General features: G+C 40.4%; 1 protein-coding gene across 1 annotated transcript; it reads right to left on the minus strand.

Moving 5' to 3' along the window:
* Nucleotides 1–1,446: 1,446 nt before the first annotated feature.
* Nucleotides 1,447–23,422, minus strand: LOC143022178 (protein phosphatase 1 regulatory subunit 16A-like). The gene is made up of 11 exons (XM_076180281.1): nt 23,206–23,422; nt 16,276–16,832; nt 12,122–12,338; nt 11,118–11,346; nt 10,785–10,910; nt 9,793–9,868; nt 9,151–9,239; nt 7,784–7,921; nt 6,956–7,080; nt 6,565–6,683; nt 1,447–3,868 (listed from the first exon to the last, which is right to left on the minus strand). The coding sequence occupies exons 2-11, from the start codon at nt 16,532–16,534 to the stop codon at nt 3,423–3,425; spliced, it is 1,824 nt and encodes a 607-aa protein (XP_076036396.1). The 5' UTR covers nt 16,535–16,832; nt 23,206–23,422; the 3' UTR covers nt 1,447–3,422.
* Between the last annotated feature and the right edge of the window lie 650 nt (nt 23,423–24,072).

Below are 24,072 nucleotides of genomic sequence, written 5' to 3' on the forward strand. Positions count from 1 at the left end.
TCTCACAATCTATGTTAGGTAGCTCAGATGGCATGCAGCCCAGCAATTATGTATACCTACTGACCTCCATCCTAGCACTCCTGCTGAAAGTATACCAGCAAGGCAGGAGTGTTACGCTCAACCGGGTGCCGAGCCATGTCGGTGTCCCAGGGAATGAGCTGGCCAATGTGGCAGCAGAGGTGATGAACAAAAGACCCACGGTCGATGTTGTCGTCCCTCTCAACAGAAATCAGTTGCAACTATGCACCAGGACTCTTGACCAGATCCACTGGTTCCTCCAGCATAGACTAGAGGCAGAGGTGACATAGAGAGCAAGGCTGTACAAGACAGTCACCGACTATGAACCCCTTGGATCTCCTCGCTCCCCACCTAAGGTAGAGGCTCTACTCTTCAGGTTGGGACTGGGGAACCATTGTTTTTGGCAAATAAAGCAAAATTCACATTTAGAAGAAAGGTATCAGGACTGCTGCTGCCCAGAAGCCACCCTCCAGTATTATCTGCAGAATTGGCCCACAATTGAATTTCTGAGGAGAGGGACCCAGAAAACATCTGAGGGTCTTTCAACTCTACAGCCACTTAGGCCGACATGAACTGTGTCAGCTGGTGGAGTGTCAGCCCACCCCCCTTTGAATTTTTATATATTACATATTGATAAGTACACTGTTTATAGATATTAATGTTAGTATTAGAAAGGGCGAACAAGGTAGGATATGTATACAATCTTTTATGTGTATGCATATTCAAAGTGCATACAAGTGTATGTCTAAGGGCATACACACTGTGTATTGAACCCCTCCTCCAGTCATACTCTGCATCAATTCCTGGATGGAAATCAATCCAGTAGCAAGGTGTTAAGGGAGCAGCTGGTTTTCCTTCAGCCTGCTTTCAAATCCCACCAAGATCTTGCCTCCTTCTTCAGAAGTGTTACACGACTTTGAAATGGGATTCACAGTGGGTAGGGAAAACCTCACCCCTACGATTGACTGTAGGTGTTAAGTCTGTACGTTGTTTGGGCCTTGAATAACGGTTTGTTAGAAAGGGAAGTGTTAAATCTGGCCTCCATGTTCTTGTATACCATTTTCCTGCTATATGGACAAGCATAATGCAGCCATCTGTTGATCCTTGAAGGGTTTAAGGACTGAAAAGAAAAACTGGGGAAGGAAGGGAACTCTTGCAGTAGATATTTTAGTAATATTAGATAATTAGCTTTACACTGGAGTACTGTAGAAGGTACATACATACGTATACCAAAGGGTTTTTCCCCCTTATACGGGGGGTAGCCAAAAAGAAAAAGGCATAGAAACCACTCCCACCCATTCCATCCCCTACATATTCCACCCTCCTCCCTCCCTCACATCTTGGCACCTCCTGGATGACGGGTCATCCCTGCATCCTGTCCCCTGGGTCAGAAGGTACCTATGCTAATAAAAGATTTGAGTAAAAACATTGTATTTCATACATACAATTTATTCTGATTCAATTATACACATATCCATCACATATCAATATCTCTGATGTCGTATGCATGTTCCAATTCGGAGAGATGCGAGTGCAACTGCAGGAACTTCACGTGATCACCCTCCACACTGTGGGTCAGTCATCCTTTTTATACCATTTCCCCAAAATGACACACATTATTTGTCATAACACTGCCTATGTAAAATACAGTGATGCTTTTTTTGGCATAATGATCCCATAGTCAGTCTCTTCCCACATGAATCTAGAATACAAGATATCACTGAAAATATCAAATTATTGTACATGGCCTATTAAATTCCAACCCTCTTATTTGAGCAACCAATCCAGTAGATTTGGCGAGGCTCTTGTTAAAAAATGCAGTCCTGTTATAAGTTCCTTCAACTGTTTACTTACACAAAACCTCTTCCCATTATATCATTACCCATTTCCCAACCAGTGCCCTCCTCTCAACATCTCCAAACTTTATGTTCTCCCCCTTCTCCACTTTCCACCCCAAACATGGGCAAATCTCTCCTTTTTTATGAAAAGATGCTTCTATGAATAATACTGAGAAGAGAAAAGGCAAGCTAAATTAAATGAAGATGAAGGTCTTACATATTAACAGATCTGTTACTGACTGGAAGATGATTATTCACCTAGTTTATAATTTCTTTTAAGTACTACCACTATACAATAAAAGGTTTCAGGTTAAACCCACTGAAGTAGTTCCTTTGCCATTAGAATAACTTTCAATAGGGAAAATCTAGATTAGTGTAGGCATGAGATTGTATGCCAAATGAAGAAGCAATACATAAAGACATCAGACCTTATAAAGATTTCATTTTAACAAGTTTGTTCTGGCCATCATTCAATCTGCTCAAAGGAGGCTATGCCTTAACAAGTTAATCATAATTCTGATTAACCCTTTGAAGCAATTTCCCAATATAATTTTCTTCTGGTTAATGTCAAACAATTTTACTCAGCTTATAAGATACTTGCATACCTTAAAAGGTTTACATACTAATGGTTATGTTGACGTTTTTGCTAACATCACAACTTTGTCCTGAGCTTTCACATTTTTCATGAGCACTGACACAAAGGCATGAATGAAGAAGTTATACCCTCTTCAATCTATAGTTAACTTTCCACAGCTCCAGACTTCTACAAGTGGCCCTAGCAAAAATACATACTTGCATTTGCATCAGTGAAACTCTTGACTCTTAAACCTTTCACACATGAATTAACATGCAAATAAATCTTAATATATTCAACAATTTCATCTGTTAACAAGTGTGCTTTATGTGATGGTGGGAAAATATACTCCAATAAGGCAATCTTTTTTTTTAAAACAACTATATATTCCATAACTTTACAAACTTGGCAATGAAAACTTGAACCACAAATAATAAATAAACAAAAACAAAATGTAACATCTCATTTGATATCTGTAACATCTCATTTGAAATCTTTGAGCTCATTCACAAAGACAAAATACATTATAGAATACCTAGGTTATCTAGTGTTAGATTATCTTAATTGTTCAATGCATGGTCTACATATTGGAATGTTGAATAATCACAGATTAGTAATCAGCATTTGCTATGGTAAGCACGCCTTGGTTTCAATGAGTAAGATGTTCAACCTAAGTTGAACAAGGTACAAGAAAAGATTCTATGAAGCAAATATCCTGTGTTCCACTACAGATGCTATAAGTGTAATATATCATACAGCATTTCCCATACTTCAGAAACAAATGCTGACTCAAGACATTCAGGACAAAGAAAGAAAAATCTTATTCATTGCAGGGGCTGAGAAAATATTACATTTGTACTAAAAAATAATGCAGCACAACCTCTGCTTGTGCCTTATGAATGCAGGAGTCTTGTGTACAAATGATTACAAAGAAACCAGCAGGCACCAACTGTTGCTTAACAAGATAAAGTAAAGCAAACTGTAGCACTTGCTTACATGAGAATGCAACATGAATGAGTGTCAACACCTCCAATAATTTCTGCTGGGTCACCCCTAAATCTACGAGGCAACCTGCTTGGAGATGACGTGCCAAAGTTTATCGTGTCTACACGTACTGATGAAGCACTCAATTCTGTTCCTCTTTCACATTCTGAAGGTGCCAAAGAATATGTACTAGAAGCTGGAGCTAATGTATATGAACTTTGCGATGCACGGCTCATAGCACGCTGCTTCTTCAAGTCTGCAAGCGTACCAGGGGTGTAGGGATTGACTGTCACCGTTACGTGAATATCTATTTTACTTGCTCCTTCAGCACTTACGGGAGAGGTCCCATCACTTGAGATTCCTCGAGGTGGTACTGGTGGGGGCTGATTCTCACATACCACATGGTCTGTGTTAGGTGATGATGGGAATGAAGTTTCTCTTGTTTTGGATTGTCCTGTAGTGATGGGAAACGTTATTCATTAACATACCATATGGAAGCAGGACAATTGCCCCCAGAATTATTTATGTATGAACAACACATGAGCTGCAGTGGTAGTGGAGGTAACTGTAGTAGTGGAGATGAGAGTGGTGGCGATAATGGTAGCAGAGTTGGAGGAGTTGTTGTTGTCCTTTTCCTTAGACTATCTGGCCAAAGAGTCCTGTCTCCCTGAAGAATGTCACTCTTGGAACTAGGTTTTCTCACAAATCCCTTGTAGTGTATATTGTGTTGTTGACATGCATGACTGTGTACAATGCAGTCTTCAATAATGTGTTGTATAGTGTGGGGTGAAATGTTACATCCTGGACAGTTATCTGTAAAGCTGTCATCCAGCCTCTTCTGGTAACTTGGAAGGGCTGGATGGTGGCTGCATCACAGTCTGGCCGGGTGAACTCTATCCTCTTGTGGGAGAGAAGATTCAGAGAGTTTGGCATGCAGCAACGTGATTTCTTTCAGTTTGTTGACGGAACAATGAATGATATGATTATCTATCTGGAGGCTGGTGTCTGGTGGTTGTGGAGGAAGAGAAGAGAGTATCTATGTCTGATATAGGTATTTGGATGTTGCTTTGACATTTCTTGGCTTGTGTGGGTGTTCTGCCATGTAGTGTCATGGGTGGGCTGTGTTTGTGGAGGCTGCAGCAAGTGTTTGTGTGCCTCTTATGTCAAGGTGATCTTTGACTTTGGAGACTCATTTCATGGTGTTGATGGTCTATAGGTGTTGTATTCGTACAGCCTGTATATGACTCTAGATCTATGTGTGGTGTCTCTTTATGAGATTAGGACCCCATGCAGGACAAGCATAATTTATCACTGAGTTGGTGGATTTGGTGGTGGAGCTGGTAGTGGTGTCCCTAAATACTTATAATTATCCACTTCTTTTAGCCAATTACACTGAACTAATTATCACCCTCACCCCTTGTACATCTTGTAATCTTACTTTTACTCGCATTTACCTTTAACATTCTCTCACCTACCCTCCTGAACTCTGTCACTGTCTTAGATCTTCTTCATCCATTTACAACCACTCTCCATTTACTCTTATTTTTTGCACTCCTTACTAAGACATGCTTCTTGCATCCATTGCCCCCCTTTACCCCATCCATTCACTTAATTTTTTATTTTTCTCTCAAGTTCACTCCATTCAATTGTTTTCCACATTTTCTGCTAGCTTTTCCTCATTCTTTCCCACACCATCTATGCACTTTTTGATAATACATACATATACCAATGGCTTTTTCCCCCTTACAAGGGAGGTAGCCAAAAATCCCACACATACATATCCCAGATTCCCCCGCCCCCCTTACAAGGGAGGTAGCCAAAAAACAAAGGCACAAAAACCACTCCCATCCATTACATCCCCATCACACTCCAACCCCCTCCACCCACTTTCCTCCCTCTCATCTTGGCACCTCCTGGATGATGGGTCATCCCTGCATCTTGTCCACTGCCCTAGGTCAGAAGCAGTGTTGCAAGACACAGCACATCCACAGCAAGGCCACTTCATCAAATCGGTAACCCCCCCTTCTCCATCCCCTCATGCAGAAAAGGAGAATATGGGGAGAAATCTCTTTGGCCAGAGTCAAATTTTTCTCACACATACTCCCTCTACCCCCACCCATTCCACCTCATGGATGACATCATCATCCATACACAACCATTCTCCATTCACCCGTCTTCCGTCCTCTCCCGTCTTTCCTCACCAGACTCTTCCCCAAAGCCCCTTTTACCCCCATCCATCCATCTCATCCTAGGTCTCACTCTCATGTTCACTCCTTCCACACCTCTTTTACTAGTCTTTCTTTACTCATTCTTTCCATATGTCCAAACCATCCCAATACTCTTTCATCCACCCTATCTCCCAGCTCCCTTTCCATCCCCATTCTACTCTTCACCTCCTCATTTCTCACTCTATCCAGCCTAGTAACCCCTATCATACTTCTCAGACACATTCAAACTCCTTCTCTCTTCCTTTCTTATATTCCATATTTCTGCCCCATACAGTGCTGTCAGCACAATCACTCCTTTATATAACCTCCTCTTAGCATCCATGCCCAAATGTCTATTTCTCATTACACTTTTTAATCCACCAAGGCATTTACTTGCTTCTTTCAATCTACTTTCTACCTCCACCTCCACTCCTCCCTTTCCTGCCACGTTTGCACCCAAGTACCTAAGACTATCCACTTCCTCCAGTCTCTCTTTCTTAATACTCACTTCCAGTCTGCTGCCACTTTCTCCCCTTGTACATCTCATCACCTTACTTTTACCTACATTTATCTTCAACTTCCTTCTTTCACACACTTTCCCAAACTCTGTCACTAACTTCTTAAATCCCTCCTCTGATCCTGCCATAAGCGCAGTGTCATCCACAAGCAACAGCTGGTTTATCTCCCACTTTTCTCCATTTTCTTTAACCATCTCCAATCCCTGACCCACCACCCTTGCATTTACCTCTTGCACCACCCCATCCATGTACAAATTGAATAGCCAAGGTGACATAACAAATCTCTGATGAAGTCCCACCTTTACCTCAAATCACTCACTCTCCATTTCTTATCCTGACACACGCTTACTACTCTTGTAAAAACTCTTGACAGCTCCTAAAATCTTTGATAATATTAGAATAAATAAATGTTGCTGTTTTCTTACCAACAAGGACCAAACGTTTCACTTCCTCTTCTTCCATTATGGTGGTCTCACAGATGAACTCATTCTTTTCCCGACCACGATCCTGTTTCTCCTCTTCAATGTCCATACAAGTCTCAGGACTGTAAAAATAAAATTCAAGGTTATGAACGGGATTTCTTATAGGAAAAGTACATACAAACTTTAATCAAACACGTTCTCTTTCTTGGTAAAATCTGGATCACCAATACCCAAATAAACCTTCATCTGATTGGGAGGGAAAGGGAAAGGGGAGAGGAAAAAGGGAAGGGGGAGGGAGGAAAGGAAAAGGGGAAGGTGAGGGAGAGAGAGGGAAGGAAAAAGAGTGGGAAAAGGGGAAGGAGGGAGGGAGAGAAGGGGAAAGAGATAGGCTTACACATTTGGTGGCGATTGTGTGATGAGAGCAGGAGCCTTTTTTCCATCACTGTTGACAATCTCTGCCTCTGCTACTTCATTTTCAGCCTCTGCCTTTTCCTCACCAACAGTTGCAGACGACTCTTCCTAAAGAAGAAAAAGGAACAATACCTACATAAATCTGTATACATGAAGGACCTTTCCTCTTTAAAGAGGAGTGGCCCAGCCAAGGCATACACCCACATATCACCCATCCCACTTCCATTTGTTGATCTTTTCATCTTAGATCATGACCCTTATCCACGGCTCAGGACAAGCTATGCAGAAAAGAAACAGCACCTCCACAGCAGGGTCTGATACCTCAAGCTGGTTTACCCTTTCCACCTCATTACAAAGGGACTCTCTCCCTTTATCTACTCCAGAATCTACTGAGAAGACTTCAGGCCACATCCATTTATCATTTATTCACAACCACTATTCTTTCACCAACCCTTCCTGCCAGCTCCCTTTCCACCCTGCTCTCCCAATTTTTCACTATCCATACTCATAACCCCTACCCTACTTCTCAAGCTAATCTAAATTTCTCCTTTCTGCCTCCTTTAAATTCAAAGTCTCCGTCCCCTACAGTGTTGCAGGCACAATCAACCCATTCAAATAATCTTCTCTTTGCATCCGTCCATTGATTCCTTCAAATAATATTCTTGTTGAATCCATCCCTTGATTCCCATTGCTCATGATACTCTTCATTCTCCCCATGACGTTTACTGGCTCCCTTCACTCTACAATTTACCTCCAACCCATCTCCTCTATACATACAATGTACAAGTTGAATTAAAGATATCTAACTTACCAGAACATTCTTATTGGTCTCCATTTGCATTCGTATCCTTGCCTCTTCCTGGGCTTCCTTTTTGGGTGTCAAGGTTTTCTCACGGATTGATGTCCTTCGCACTGACTGTGTTCTCGTGTTTGAATGAGCCCTGCGCACCTGTTGTATAAGAACATCAAATTACCAAGTATTCAGAACACTGGGTAATGCTACTTTAACACTTCCATCTCAACCACATTCAGGCTCTTCATTTCTGCCTTTCTTAAATTCAAAGTCTCTGCTCCATACAGTCTCCTCTTTGACAAAAGGCATGATGTCTTTGGATTTTATGGATTTTGAGAAGGCATATGACACAGTTGATTGGAAGATATTGTGGAATTTGTTGCAGATGTTTGGAGTGAGAGGAAGGATGCTGAGGGCAGTCAAAAGTTTTTACACAAGTTACATAGCTTGTGTTAAAATAGGGAATAGAGAATGAATGGTTTGGGGTGAAGGTGGAACTGTGTCAGGGTTGTGTAAAGGGCCTCAGGACCATTATCAGTCACTGTGGGACTGTAGGTTTTCCACAACAATTATTACTGATTGCTGGTCCACCATTGGCAGGCAATCTGTTGGTCCATTGTTTCAGTAACATCTATATCATCACAAGCTTCACATTCAGTTTTGAAAAGACTGTATGATCTTTTGAGTAGGATATCTTAAGACTTGTTCATTAACCTCTTCAATACGAGTCAAATATTTGCTTGCACATTGGGTTGCCTGATGTACAATGATGACTCATGTGTTATAAAATATAGTTACAGCTGTTATACTCATTCTCTTTCACCCTGAATATTTATAACCACAGAAAATGTGATCAAGACTGTTCACAGAATACTGGAGTCACTCGAGTGACCCCAGTATTCTGTGGTGACACCTAGATAGGCGTCATGAGGCGCAAGTGGGTATACCAGTATACTAGCATCGGCATCCTGATTATATTTATTTTGTATCCTGGTATACCCACTTGCTCCTCATGACACCTATGTAGGCGTCACCATATTCTAGGGGTTAAGAACAACACGTATATAATAGAGAGGCGACCTACTGACCATCTACAGAATCATGAAAGGCACAGAAATACTTGATAGAGAGGACTTGTTAAACTGGGACAGGAGAGGCACATGAGGACATGGAAAGAAAATAAAAAAACACAGCTACAGAAGAGATCTGAAGAAAAACAGTTTTCCACATAGAGTGGTAGACACTTGGAACAAACTGGACAAGGAAATAGTGTGCGCAAAAACCATTCATGAGTTTAAAAGCAAACTAGACACTGTGAGATACAAAGGCGGGACACCACGAGCGTAGCTCCCCTTCCCGCAAAATACAACTAGGTAAATACTTGCCCTTCGATGCTGATCTTGCAAGCGCTTGGTCTCTTGTTCATTGATGAGTTGTAGAATCCGCTCACGTAACTCTGCATCTTCACAAATATCTAGTAGAGGAAAAAATAAACTTTAAGCAAACTGGCCATCTATAAGAAAAAGGAAGAGAAAATATAACATTTCTCTATGAGTGGAGATGTTTCAGAATATAAAAATACTGCACGACTTGTCCCAATCATATCATGTGTGAACTGTATTTAATCAATGTAATCTATGTTTCTTCCATGGGTAAGCTGACTTCCATAACCAAACATCAAATAAGGTGTCTAGAATAGAAAGGGGTAAATGCCACACCTCCTCAGTACAGAAATGTGGTTCTTAAGAGTTTGATGTTGAGGCAAAATGGTTTACACACACCAACATTTTCCCCTTTCTATTACACTGCTTCTGACCCAGGGCAATGGACAAGATGCAGGGATGACCCGTCATCCAGGAGGTGCCAAGATAAGAGTGAGGGAAGAGGGTGGAGGGGAGTGGAGTGTGATAGGGATGGGTGGGAGTGGTTTTTATGCCTTTGTTTTTTGGCTACCTCCCTTATAAGGGTGAAAAAAATCTTTTGGTGTATGTATGTATTCTAGATACCTAAAAACTCTTTGTCCTTACCATATGGAGTTTCATGGTTCTTAGTTCGGGACTGCAGGTTAGCCCCATGGTGGACTAACGTTTCCAGAACATCGGGCTGCAATTCAAAAAAGAAACAAATTACTTTATGCAATTTCCCACTGCTACCCCTGATTTCTGTCCCCAGAAACTTGAGGCTCCTCTACAGCCAGCTACTGCCCAAAAGCCCTCCCATTTCTCAACTCTACTATATACCGCAACTACCACAGTTCCATAAAATACATCCACACCCAGCCCACCAAACTCAATACTCCACCAACAACAACCCCTTAGACATCAGTACCACAGAAGAATCACTCTCAAGAGAAGAACCACACTGGCACACTTGTGTTAAGGACACAATGCAGCATTAAAACAGTATCAACACAGAATAGGCCTGACAACAAAATCAAACTCTCCTAGATGCAACTGCCACATAGAGGACACTGAACACCTCATCCTACAATACCATACACTAACAATCCATAGACAACAACACAATATCTCTGGCCCCATAACATTGGCACAATAACCCCTTCATTCATTCATTCCCAGATGCCTATTTCTCATAACACTTTTTAATTCCCCAAGGCATTTACTTGTTTCTCTCAATCTACAATTTACCTCCACCTCCATTCCTCCCTTTCCTGCCACATACAACCCCAAATACCTAAAGCTATCCACTTCCTCCAGCCTCTCTCCTTTTAGACTTACTTCCAACTCACTACCATCCTTTATGTCCTTAATACTTAGATTCTGTTCAATCCAATGACACAATTTTGAGATTAGATGAACATTTGGTCTATAGTGTTGAAGACCAAGAAATTTGATGGCTTAGACTTCAGTGGAAACAAAGGATTACAAAGGATTACAAAGGCGGAGCATGCCGACAGGAGACCTTTTGATCCATATCTAGGTCAGATGCAAAAAAAAAAAAAAAAAAAAAAAAAAAAAAAAAAATCATATTAATAATAAAATAATAAACAAGTACTTACATGACCCCAGCATGCAGCTGCATGAAGTGGTGTCCAGTCATCCAAATCTCGCACTTCAGTGGGTACACCATGACTTAGCAGGAACTCTACTACACGCATATATCCATTTGCTGCAGCAATATGTAGCTGTACAGAAAGAATTTAGGTTGTACATGTCTTTATACATGGAAATGTATGTATAGTGCACCAATGTGCTCACAGAAACATGAAATACTATGGATCAGGTCACTTTTCAGGACAGTACCAAAAAAGGTTACACTGTCTCTGGACAAAGTCCAGACTGTTTAATCATAATAGGTATTGAAAAAACCCTTATCAATGAAGCAAACTTACTGGTGTTGCCCCATGCTCATCTCTGGTCATGAGGGAGAGACCCTGGGCTTTGGTATTCTGCAGGTCAGTAAGCATAGTATTCTCTGTAGCAGCTCGAGTATCGTCAATCAACTGCTGTGTAACGCCACGTTTCGCCATCTCGCCCTCAATGTAGTCTAGTGTGGCATCATCCTCACATATATCATATGGCATGTTGCCATCAGCATTAACTGCCAAGAGGTCAGCACCACTGAAAGGAATACCTCAGCATTAGCATAACACTGTGCTCTGACAATTGTTCTAATTACCATCACCTCTTCCTCTAACTTCTGGGATCAATGACAGGTACTTGTTTGTGGTAGTTCTGCAAGACAGAAAGTGGAGCTACCCATTTTCAAAACCCATTAACTCCCTTCACCTCCATCAGATAGTGCAGCCCTGAGGGGTTGACACTCGGTCTCTGGACTGGTACTATCAACTTCAACTGTATTTCTTACACCTTTTCGCACATGCAGAACTGACAACCATCAATTATCACCCTCCTCCTACTTTAAGTCAGCAACATATAAACAGTCTCATAGCAATACAACACAAACAATAGTCCAAAGTGTCTTCCCCAGGGCATAACATTTCCTAAATTCCCCAGTTTCACAAAAACCTACTTCCTCTTTCACATATGTTGATGGTTCTTGTTTTACTTCCAATCTACTTCACTCGTTCACTGTTCAATGCATATCTAATTTCACTGCATTTAATTCCCGTTCACTGTTCAATGCATATCTAATTTCACTGCATTTAATTCCAACTATTTAATTTGTTAAGAAGTATCCACTATATTTATCCTTACTTTTGTAACTTCATGTCAACAATTCAAAGATTATGATACAGTTATGTACTCCCAAACATTTCAAAGATTCTAATCACATAGCTTGACTTCATAAACTTGTTTTACAAATACTTTCGATCACACACAAGTTACGTTCATCCCTAAAAATAAAACTGAAAACAAATATAGATTATTTTACTTGTCAGTAAGGAATTTGGCAAGATGGAGATGTCCACAAGTGGCAGCGGCATGCAAAGGAGTCCATCGCTCGGAGTCTTTTGCATTAATGTTGGCTCCGTGCCTCACAAGCAGGCGCATCATCTCTTCAGAGTCATCAATGCAACACTGGTGTAGCGCTGTAAGTCCATCTTCATTGGTCGAATCTGGATCTACTTTATTTTCCAACAGCATACTCACTGAAGGATAACAAAAACTGTTAGGTCCAAAATACTGAATACAGTATCTACAAAATGCAATGTTACCCTAATCTTGTTCTCTTACAAAATTCTCATTATCTACACATCAGTGTACATACAGTGTTTAGGTCACTACTGGAGATAGATTGCATTGACAGAAGACATTTCTTGATTAAGGATGGGAGGGTATTAAGTGGTTATGGGAACAAATTAAGAAAGACCACATGTCTAAATATATGAAGAAATACAGTTTTCCACATTGGTGCATGAATACTTGGAATAGCTTAAAAGTTGACATAGTCCAACCTGGAACAATATATGAATTCAAATCTAAACATAATTGGAAATCAGATATAGATTAACTTAAAACTGTAGCTACATGAATTGAGGCTGGGTATAATCAAATTGGAGAAGAAGAGATGGGATCCAAAAAGCATTGCTCCTTTCCTGTATATTACAATTGGGTAAACATACACACGGTGACACGGTTGTTAGAGTCCCAGACTGTCACTACGGCAGTCCGGGGTTTGAATTCTGCCCAGGGCTGAAAATAATTTCAGTATCGCTGCGCTTCGAGTCATTACTCCAACTCTCGTGGCGGGGAGTTGGGGTGTGTGTGTGTGTGCATGTAAGGTCAAAGCATTACCCATAGATCGGTCATACGAGCTCTAAGCTCTCTTCTGGGAGGGAAATAGCTGTCGATCACGTGTCCAACACATGATCCAAAGACCAAAGTAAACCTACTCCTTGCTCACAAGAGTTGGAGTATCAGCTCATAATGCTGTTATAAGAACATAAGAAATAAAGGAGACTACAAAAGACCATAAGGCCTACACTAGGCAGCTCCGTATCCATCACCACCTGTCGTCCCCATCCATAAAGTTGTCTAATCGTTTTTTAAAACAACTGATAGTATCAGCGCTTACTACGTGGTTACTAAGTTTATTCCATTTATCGACCACCCTATTTGTAAACCAATTCTTGCCTATTTCCTTCTTAAATCTAAATTTGTCCAATTTATACCCATTACTGCGAGTCCTGCCCTGTTGTTTTATTATGATGACCTTGTTTGCATCACCCTTGAACACTTGAACACTTCTATTAGATCACCCCGCACTCTGCGTCTTTCCAGAGAGTGTAAGTGTAGGTGCCTAAGCCTCTCTTCATAAGGCAAATTTCCGAGTCCTTGTATCATTTTGGTCATTCTTCTCGGTACTGATTCTAGTGAATTTATGTCCATTCTGTAGGACGGAGACCAAAACTGTACCGCATAGTCAAGGATGGGTCTAACTATCGCTAGATAGAGTTTAATAATTACCTCTGCACTTCTATTCGTTACCGTCCTAGCAATGAAGCCTAATGCTCTGTTTGCTTTATTTCTGGCGCTAATGCACTGCTTCCTGGTTTTAAGGTCCGGACTCACCAGAACTCCCAAGTCCCTCTTGCACTCAGATTTTTCTAAAAAGGTGTTATCTAAGTTGTATCTATTTTCGGGGTTGTGTAGCCCTACGTTTAACACGCTACACTTAGAGATATTGAAGTTCATTTGCCATTTCACCGACCATGTAAACAGTTTATTAAGATCATCCTGCAGAATCTGGGCGTTTTCTCCTGACCTAATTAGGCGTCCTATTTTAGTGTCGTCCGCAAACTTACTAACATCACTATTTAACCCGTCGTCTAAGTCGTTTATATACATAATGAACAACAAGGGACCCAAAACCGAGCCCTGGGGGACCCCACTAGTAACATTGCCCCACCTAGATTTTATTCCATTTATGGTGACCCGCTGTTTTCTGTTACTAATCCAAGCTCTAATCCATTCTAACACTTTTCCTCCTATGCCATGGGCTTTGATTTTATTTAGTAGTCTCTGGTGTGGCACTTTGTCGAACGTTTTGCTAAAGTCAAGGTAAATAACATCGTAATTTTCATTGTTGTCTGACGCCTTATATACCTTAGTGTAAAAGGATAGAAGATTAGTCACACATGACTTACCTTTGGAGAAACCATGTTGTGAATCACGAATTAAATTATGCCCTTCATTGTGTTCTCTGAGTCTATTTACTATTATTGATTCAAGCATTTTTCCTATAACCGATGTCAAACTGATTGGCCTGTACAGGTAAACGTCGACTTACGATGGCCGCGACTTACGATTGTTCGACTTTACGATGACGACGATATGATATATTTAACCCCTTCCATACGGTGCCGCACACGTAGGCGTCATGAGGAGCAAGTGGATTCGCGACGCTGCCATTTCGACGTCTTGATTATATTTATTGTAGTCGCCCCTGTGTTTTTACATTCTCTCAAATGTGCCCTGAATCCCATTCTCTGTGGTTTTCAAAATTCGCGGGTGAAAGAGAGAACGATCGATATAAGCGGTGACTATATTTTATGATGCGAGTATTATTACGACACGTCGTACGGCTGGCATTGGCTGCTGCCCGCGAGATTTAAGTCCCGTACTGAAAATACATATTATAGTGTTTGAATATGGTAAAAAGGATAAAAATAATTAAATTAACTACTGTACATGTTTAATAGGCTATATTCAGTATCTCTGGTGGTTAATATACAGGTAGGCTAGGTACAGTGATCGACTTACGATGAAATCGTCTTACGATGGATCTATCGAAACCTAATGCCATCGTAAGTCGACGTTTACCTGTAGTTGCCTATGGTCGATCTATCTCCCTTCTTAAAAACAGGAACAACGTTTGCCTGCCTCCAAGCAGTTGGAACAGAACCAGTGTCTACCGATTTATTGAATATTTCAGTTAACTGGTCGCAGATTTCAAATTTACACTCTTTAAGCATTCTTGGAAAAATTTCGTCCGGACCCGGAGATTTTGTAGCGTCTGTCAATCTGCTTGATAACTTCTTCTTTACTAATGCTGATATTAGTTAGGCTATTTTCTTCATCCCCTCTGAAAATCGGATCGCAGTCAGGTACTTCATCTAACCTCTCATTAGTAAACACCGATAGAAAATAATTGTTAAACTCCTCACTCATTTTTTCTTCCGATTCTATCATGACATTTTCATCGTTTTTAATTGGTCCTATTCTTTCTTTATTTTTTGTTCTATAGAGGTGAAAGAAACCCTTTGGGTTGGATTTTGCTTGACTGGCAACCTTGATTTCATAATTACGTTTTGCTGAACGTGTATTCCTTTTAACCAGCTTTGCCATTTCGTTATATCTTGATCTAAGGTGTGATTCCCCGTTTTTTATTTTTACGTAAAGTCCTCTTTTAATTCCGATCTCATGTTTCAATCTGTCCGTCATCCATTTGGGAGTATTACTGTTTTTCCGTATTGACTTTAGGGGGATAAATGTGTTTTGTGCATTAATGATTAGATCAGTTAGATTGTTATACATTTCATCTAAAGTACTGACCTGATTTTTGGGCCCTCGCCCCGAATCGAAAAAATTTAAGTCATGGGCAGGACTTAACCTCAGATCGTTGAATTAGTGGTCAAAAACTGTACCAATGTACCTAAAGCCTGTACATGTGTGTATACACACACACATTCCATACAGATGTGTAAATATTTGGAATGACTTGGGTGATACAGCTATAACTGGAAATTAAGGATATGAACAAAGTTAGAACCATACATGAATTTGAGGCTCGGTATGATAAAATTGGGGAGGAGATGGGACTCCATGGGTATTACTCCCTTCTTGTATACTATAATTAGGTAAAAAAAAAAATGATAAATAAATAATAATAAGAATAAAAATAGAAAACACACACACACACAACCACATCATATCTGTTGAACTGTACTAAAGTGAGTGGATATATTACATTTGAGAAATATTGAGACCTAGGTAGATCTCCTTATACAACTTAAAAATCTAATTTTCATGCTGTGCCTTTGTGTGGTGTATTTCAAGTCCAGAAACTCAAAAAGGAATCCCTACCTTCATCAATATCATTGCGAGCTGCAGCTTCCAGGAGCATGACACTCCAGATAAATGACACACATTTTCCATTTTCCCTTCTTCTCTTCTGTGCCTCATTCATAGCAGTTTTATCACGCTTGGATGCTGCCAGCTCTTTTTCTCTCTGCTGCCATTTTTTCATCTGTTGCATCCGGCGACGTCGGGCAAGTTTGAGTCGTTCTTGTGTTGACAGCTTTTCGATGTAAGCCATCTCGCTGATTAATTCTGAATGATCCATAGTTGCTGGTACTGTATTCAGTAGTTATTAGAATATAGTGAAAAGTGCTTCGAAAGTTTCCTTATTTGTTACTTTGATTTGAAAGATGCCACTTTTAAATCATAAATCTTGCTTGTTGGGGAACAGGGGAACTGGGCTTGGAAGGCTTTAGTGCAGCATATCTTGTACTGTTGTGGTGCAAGTATGCGAGGTTCACGGCTTGTACCATTGTGCCATTACCTGCCACACCAGCACGAGCAGGATTCACCAAACTGGTGCCACCAGTTGCCATAATCATTTTACATCTACATCAAGTTTCCTGGGGAAAAAAAATTTTTTTTAGCTATACAAAAAATATTAAAATACTACTACTGGTACCAAACCCAGAATCCAAAACAAGCTGTACTCTTAATAAAATATATATGATCCCCACTTAATATCATTATTTCGTTCTAAAATTCCACCTATGTTACAAAGAACAACCCCATATCACATGTTAAAAATCATAGCCAAACCTCAATAATTCAACACAGTCAGAACACACATGGTGGATCCATATTAGAGTAAATAAAATATTATTTAATTGATTTGGTTTAATATTACAAACTCCCACCTACCAGGAGGCTAGCACAGTGTCCCCTACAGTGGACTTTGTTGCATGGAATTTAATGAACCATGCACTTAGTTCAACTTGCCCCGAGCAGGATTTGAATCATCATCATCTTGACCTCCATCGCAAGTAATAATGCCCTAACCCACAAACTATACTCACCAATAAAACCAATCTCAATATTCCAAGAATTCAACTTGGAAGAGATATTGTATTTTGTCACAAACAACAAAACTATCATTCTGGACAATATCATAACAAATAGAGGTTGTTACAGAGGCAGTTAAAAGAGAATTATGTACAACAGCAGAAAGGAGGGACAGCAAAGTTAACTGTAATCAGCATTTTTCTGTGTGTAGATTAATCTCCAACCCTGTAATTGATTTATTTGGGTGTCACTAAAGTCCCTAAATCAATTATGGCATAAAACCTGCACAGTCAATAAATAAGGAGAAAGAGAGAGAGAGAGGAGGGAGAAAGAGAGAGAGAGGAGGGAGAAAGAGAGAGAGAGGAGGGAGAAAGAGAGAGAGAGGAGGGAGAAAGAGAGAGAGAGGAGGGAGAAAGAGAGAGAGAGAGGAGGGAGAAAGAGAGAGAGAGAGAGAGGAGGGAGAAAGAGAGAGAGGAAAGAGAAGGAGAGAGAGATAGAGAGAGGAAGGAGAAAGAGAGAGAGGAAGGAGAAAGAGAGAGAGGAAGGAGAAAGAGAGAGAGAGGAAGGAGAAAGAGAGAGAGAGGAAGGAGAGAGAGAGAGAGAGAGAAAGGAAGGAGAAAGAGAGAGAGGAAGGAGAGAGAGAGAGAGGAAGGAGAAGGAGAGAGAGAGGAAGGAGAAAGAGAGAGAGGAAAGAGAAAGAGAGAGAGAGAGAGAAAGAGAGAGAGAGGAAGGAGAGAGAGAGAGAAAGGAAGGAGAAAGAGAGAGAGAGAGGAAGGAGAAAGAGAGAGGAAGAGAAAGAGAGAGAGAGAGTAAGGAGAGAGAGAGAGAGGAAGGAGAAAGAGAGGAGGGAGAAAGAGAGAGAGGGAGAAAGAGAGGGAGAAAGAGAGAGAGGAGGGAGAAAGAGAGAGGAAGGAGAAAGAGAGAGAGAGGAAGGAGAAAGAGAGAGAGAGGAAGGAGAAAGAGAGAGAGAGGAAGGAGAAAGAGAGAGGAAGGAGAAAGAGAGAGAGAGGAAGGAGAAAGAGAGAGAGAGGAAGGAGAAAGAGAGAGAGAGGGAGAAAGAGAGAGAGGAAGGAGAGAGAGGAAGGAGAAAGAGAGAGAGAGAGAGGAAGGAGAAAGAGAGAGGAAAGAGAAAGAGAGAGAGGAAAGAGAAAGAAAGAGAGAGGTGAAAGAGAAAGAGAGAGGAAAGAGAAAGAGAGAGAGAGGAAGGAGAAAGAGAGAGAGAGAGAGGAAGGAGAAAGAGAGAGAGAGAGAGGAAGGATAAAGAGAGAGAGAGGAAGGAGAAAGAGAGAGAGAAAGACAGAGAGGAAGGAGAAAGAGAGAGAGAAGGAGAGGAAGGAGAAAGTGAGAGAGAGAGAGGGAGGAGAAAGTGAGAGAGAGAGAGGGAGGAGAAAGAGAGAGAGAGGGAGGAGAAAGAGAGGAAGGAGAAAGAGAGAGAAAGGAAGGATAAAGAGAGAGAGAGAGGAAGGAGAAAGAGAGAGAGGAAGGAGAAAGAGAGGAAGGAAAAAGAGAGAGAGAGGAAGGAGAAAGAGAGAGGAAAGAGAAAGAAAGAGAGAGGGGAAAGAGAGGAAAGAGAAAGAAAGAGAGAGGGGAAAGAGAAAGAGAGAGAGGAAGGAGAAAGAGAGAGAGAGAGGAAGGAGAAAGAGAGAGAGAGAGAGAGAAAGAGAGAGAGGAAGGAGAAAGAGAGAGAGGAAGGAGAAAGAGAGAGAGGAAGGAGAAAGAGAGAGGAGAAAGTGAGAGAAGGAGAAAGTGAGAGAGAGAGGGAGGAGAAAGAGAGAGAGAGGAAGGAGAAAGAGAGAGAGAGGAAGGAGAAAGAGAGAGAGAGGAAGGAGAAAGAGAGAGAGAGGAAGGAGAAAGAGAGAGAGAGAGAGGAAGGAGAAAGAGAGAGAGAGGAAGGAAAAAAGAGAGAGAGAGAGGAAGGAAAAAACAGAGAGGAAGGAAATAGAGAGAGAGGAAGGAAAAAGAGAGAGAGGAAGGAAAAAGAGAGAGAGGAAGGAAAAAGAGAGAGAGGAAGGAGAAAGAGAGAGAGAGAGGAAGGAGAAAGAGAGAGAGAGAGGAAGGAGAAAGAGAGAGAGAGAGGAAGGAGAAAGAGAGAGAGAGAGGAAGGAGAAAGAGAGAGAGAGAGGAAGGAGAAAGAGAGAGAGGAAGGAGAAAGAGAGAGAGAGAGGAAGGAGAAAGCAAGAGAGAGAGAGGAAGGAGAAAGAGAAAGAGGAAGGAAGAGAGAGAGAGAGAGAGAGAGAGAGAGAGAGAGAGGAAGGAGAAAGAGAGATAGAGGAAGGAGAAAGAGAAAGAGAGACAGAGGGAGAGAGAGAGAGGAGGTGGTGGTGAAAGGAAAAGAGAGAGAAGGTAAGAGGGAGAGAAATTTTACTTCTAAATACTTGGCCATCTGTAACAATTCACATGTTTTATTTACTACACTGGTCAAAAACACAGCTGTATAATTATGAGGAACTTTCTTGTCACCACTTTCATAACTGGTGCAATATTGGCCAGTTTCCAAGTACCTGTCACTTTCATTTCCCTTAATGATCATGCAAAGTTTGTTTATTTTGTCCACTGGTTGTTCCCAGCTATCCGATTTAAGATCCTGTCCAGTCCCAGAGCTTTCTTCACATTCAGCGACTCCTGTAGTTTTTGCACCTCTTGTACCTCTACTTTTGTCATACAACCCAATTTCTAGAAATACCTTCATTCCCCTTTATCACTTCAGTACAAGTTAAATTCTTGCACACAGCATTGGCTGCCATATGTATGATGCATCACACTATTCCCCTTAAAGTCTGATGTATTACTCATTCTCTTTTATTTTGAATAATAATAAATGCACACCCACAAAAAAAAAAAATAATAAATAAATAAATAAATGAATAAAAATAAATAAATAAATAAATAAAAATAATAATACAAACAAGATGCCGATGCTGGTGTCCTTATGTACCCACTCGCACCTCACGACACCTACATAGGCATTATCATACCAAGTGGTTAAAGTAGCTCTTCTTGATAAACATGAACTTACTGTCCAATACTTCTGCAAGTATTATGGCATTTTCATACATTGTTCTACACTTTCAACTTTGTGATTCTTGCTCTGTACTTCAGTTAATCATTAATGAATCAAATTTATTTTTTCTACCTTTACTATTGTTTACTTAACTTCTCTACAACTTTTTCCTCTTATTATTTTTATTCATTACAAGATATGATGTACTCTTTCCTTGATATAATGCTCCCTTCCATTCTCCATCTTTTTTATCTTCTTTCCATTTTTTTCCAGAAATGTATGGATAAACCAGTCCTTTATTTTTTTTTATACAATTTAAAAGTATCTCAAATACGCTATTCATCTTAGAATTTAAATTCTCTCCAATTTATTTTCCCAAACACACTGCCCCACACTAACTATTCCTAGACAACAAATATTTCCTCCTTGAATGACTAAGAACTTGTCTGGTGGCTGTTGCTGGTTACTAGGAAACCAAGGGTTTCCTGCATCAGACCTAGGCAACATATATCTTTTTAAAACATTGAACTCTTTCCAAGTTTACTTGATAGTTGATTTTGATGGAGGGGGTGGGGGTCTAAAAAACAAAATTAGATTGAAAATTGTAAGATAAAAGGCCAATTCCAAGAAAAACACTTATGCCAGAGATCAGAGATAACAACAAGCAAATATGCAGAAGGTTTTATACTTTCAAAAATTGCCTTAGATCCTTGCAGGAAAGAAAATGAACAAGTGTGGAAAAAAGTAGCAACTTTACCTAGGACAATATAACCTAGACTCACTAGGTTATCAGGCTATGGAAAAACACCATTACAGATGTAGAGTAAACAAAGGAAACATGACCTACCTCTACCCTGAAATGCAACTGACACATACAAGCCGCCACAGGCAAGTATATTGATTAATGAAACTTTTCTCCAAAGAAAAATAACCACAAATAGGCTGGCCCCAATAATAATAACTGCAAACTAAAAAGAATCTGTTATCAAGTTTTCTATACAAGGAACCAACGCCAGTTAGCTGCTTGTGGAGGTTCTGCAAGGTGGATAGCAATGATATCCATTTTCAAAACATGCCAATCCTTTTGCCTCCATTGGGAGGTGCAGCCCTGAGGGGTAAACACAGTCTCAAGACTAAACCCAAGATCTCTCCTTACTAGCTTTACTTGTATGTCTTACATCTTTTCAAATAAGGATATCTGAAAACCAGCAACTGCTCTCCCCCTACTTTCAGCTGGTGAAATAAAAACCCTCCCACACTAATACAACTTGCAGAGCAGTCTTATGTTTCTTCCTTGAGATCTGTGGGAAGACCTTAGGACCATTGCCAGGTGCCATAAGGCTGCAGATTTTCCACATGGTGAAATCTGAAGCAACAATTATCATTACTATTTGGGTAAATTTAATGAAGGGCACATCTAAAGGATATAGCATTTGAAAAAATATTAATTTTGTAATTTATAATACATCAACATAAAATAGAATGTTCTTGGTGGAAATAAATAACAAAACTTTGCTAAAAGCGATACACTTCCAAACAGAGCCGGGACAAGTGCTACCAAATGCCATGTTTGTTTTGACAGATGCAGAAGGCAAAGAAATTAACGTATGGTAAATTTTTTTGTTCTAACCTAACCTGCATTTAGTAATACGTTACCTGTAATGGTACAGGCCATCAGGGTCGTCATCAGGGATGTTGACAGCTGGTTTTGGCATTTGATTGGACTGGGGGGGGTGTACAACCATTTATTGCTTCATGAAAAGCATGAAGCTCAACTCTGTAACACTATTTAAAATAAATGTAGTGTGTGGGGTACTGGTGGAGGTATTGAGGGCATATTTCAGGCCTCAGTACCCACTCCTGTCAAACTGACATTGATGGTACTGGACAGACAACGCAAACATGGTGTCTGGAAACTTGTCACAGCTCTGTTTGGTAGCATATTTACTTTCAATAGGATTGTTATTGATTTCTGCCAAGAAAAACACATTACATTGATGTATTTTGATTTACAAATTTAATATTCAATTTTGTATTGATACATTGCATATGCATGCACAACCTTAATAATACCACTATTTGCTATGAGGGGTGGAGTGGAAGTGCCTCAATTGCAGTGGAATAAAGAATAAGGTCAAGCTTGTTATAAAAAGAACTTTCCAAAAAATAAAGTAGTCATTGGGATGTGCAGCATCTCTAAATAAATGCTTGCCCTAATATGTAACTTTCCAGTATTCTGCAGTAACCTACAGTAAAAAAAAAAATAGCAACTTTACCTAAAACAATGTAAACTAGACAGTAGCTGAGTAGGTCATCAGGCTATGTTTAAGGTCTGTGTACTCAGCATAATGACATTTTTCACATAAAGGTATGAAAAAAATAATACCATAACAAAAGTAGAGTGAGCATACGACACAAAGATCCACCTCTGACCTGGAATACAGTTGACACAGGCAAGAACTCATAAGCCTCCACAAGCAAGTACAGACCCTCTACAGTTCTTTGCATCTACCGAACGTCTCAAACCTACGTGCATCACTTGAATGGCCTTCATATACGAGAATAATATACATATTTCTTTTCCAACGTTAAGCAATGCCATCTGCGGTCCCACTGACCTCTCAACCTGAATAACTAATTGCACACCTGTGCACACACATCTCAAAAGTACTCAAAACATCAGTCTGGCCAACGAATGTCCACGCAAAGTATCGTACAGCTCGTCTCAAACAAAGGACAGCTTTGAGGTAAAATTCCAATGGAATGAAGATGAAGAAGACGACATTATGATGGAAATGTTTACGTATGTCCAAGCTCCCGAGAAGTCAGGACCTGAAGAGAGGGCGTAGTATCCGTTACTGCAGACAGCGGCTGTTACTGACCGTTACCTAGTACACTAACACTCGAAAACATCGATTCACTTCATTCCTAACCTTATGTAGCACATATTCCCATTTGTTGTTGTCTGTATTCCATGGGGCTTACTCTGCTCTACACGCTTGGTTCCACTTTAAATCCATAACACTGTTTTTAGTGTCCACGTCCCTCACCAACCGACACCGCTACTACGTGAAAACTGCTTTCAGTCACACTCCCACTCCAGCAGATTCCTGTCGGCATACGACGGTCGCACCTGTTGGCCATAGACTGTAAAGTACGATTTAAGATAGGAAACAGGTGATCCTTTGCCAGGCACTAAAATGTGACGTAAAACAGTAGCGCCATCTATCTCTTGAGTTTATGACGAACTCCTCCATCGATGCCAGATACTTTCAGATGAGGAATTATTAATTTGCTTCTATCCTTTTTATTGTTGATGTCGAATGTATTTATTTTAGCTGCTGCTAGGCGATTGTATTCAGGCGAGAAAACTGTGCTTGAATGAATGACCCTCTCTGTATTTATTCTTTTTATTATGAGGATTTATACCTAAGTCTGGCTATCCTGAAGAAATATTATCTATGGGATATTCTTTGCACAGCAGAATTATATACATATATTTTTTTGTTTGAAAACGAATATCAAACTATCGGGAAGCTGATACCTTACGTTCGTGGGTAGGCTGATTATGTTATTGACTACAAAAATTATGTTAATAATAAAAAAATTAAAACCTCTCTAGGGTCACCCATATCGAACAGGATGAAGACGTCTCGAAGATCCTCTCACTCGTAGGATCCACTACTGACTGGCACGTCTCCAATGGTGAAAAGAAAAACAAATTTTCATACATATACAGGAGAGCGTCATAATGGCGGCATGGAACATTAGGCACCATATTCATCAATGGGGAGAATAGA

This window comes from Oratosquilla oratoria, chromosome 44 (assembly GCF_046742065.1).
Source record: "Oratosquilla oratoria isolate Oo_2021 chromosome 44, ASM4674206v1, whole genome shotgun sequence".
NCBI lineage: Eukaryota > Metazoa > Arthropoda > Malacostraca > Stomatopoda > Squillidae > Oratosquilla > Oratosquilla oratoria.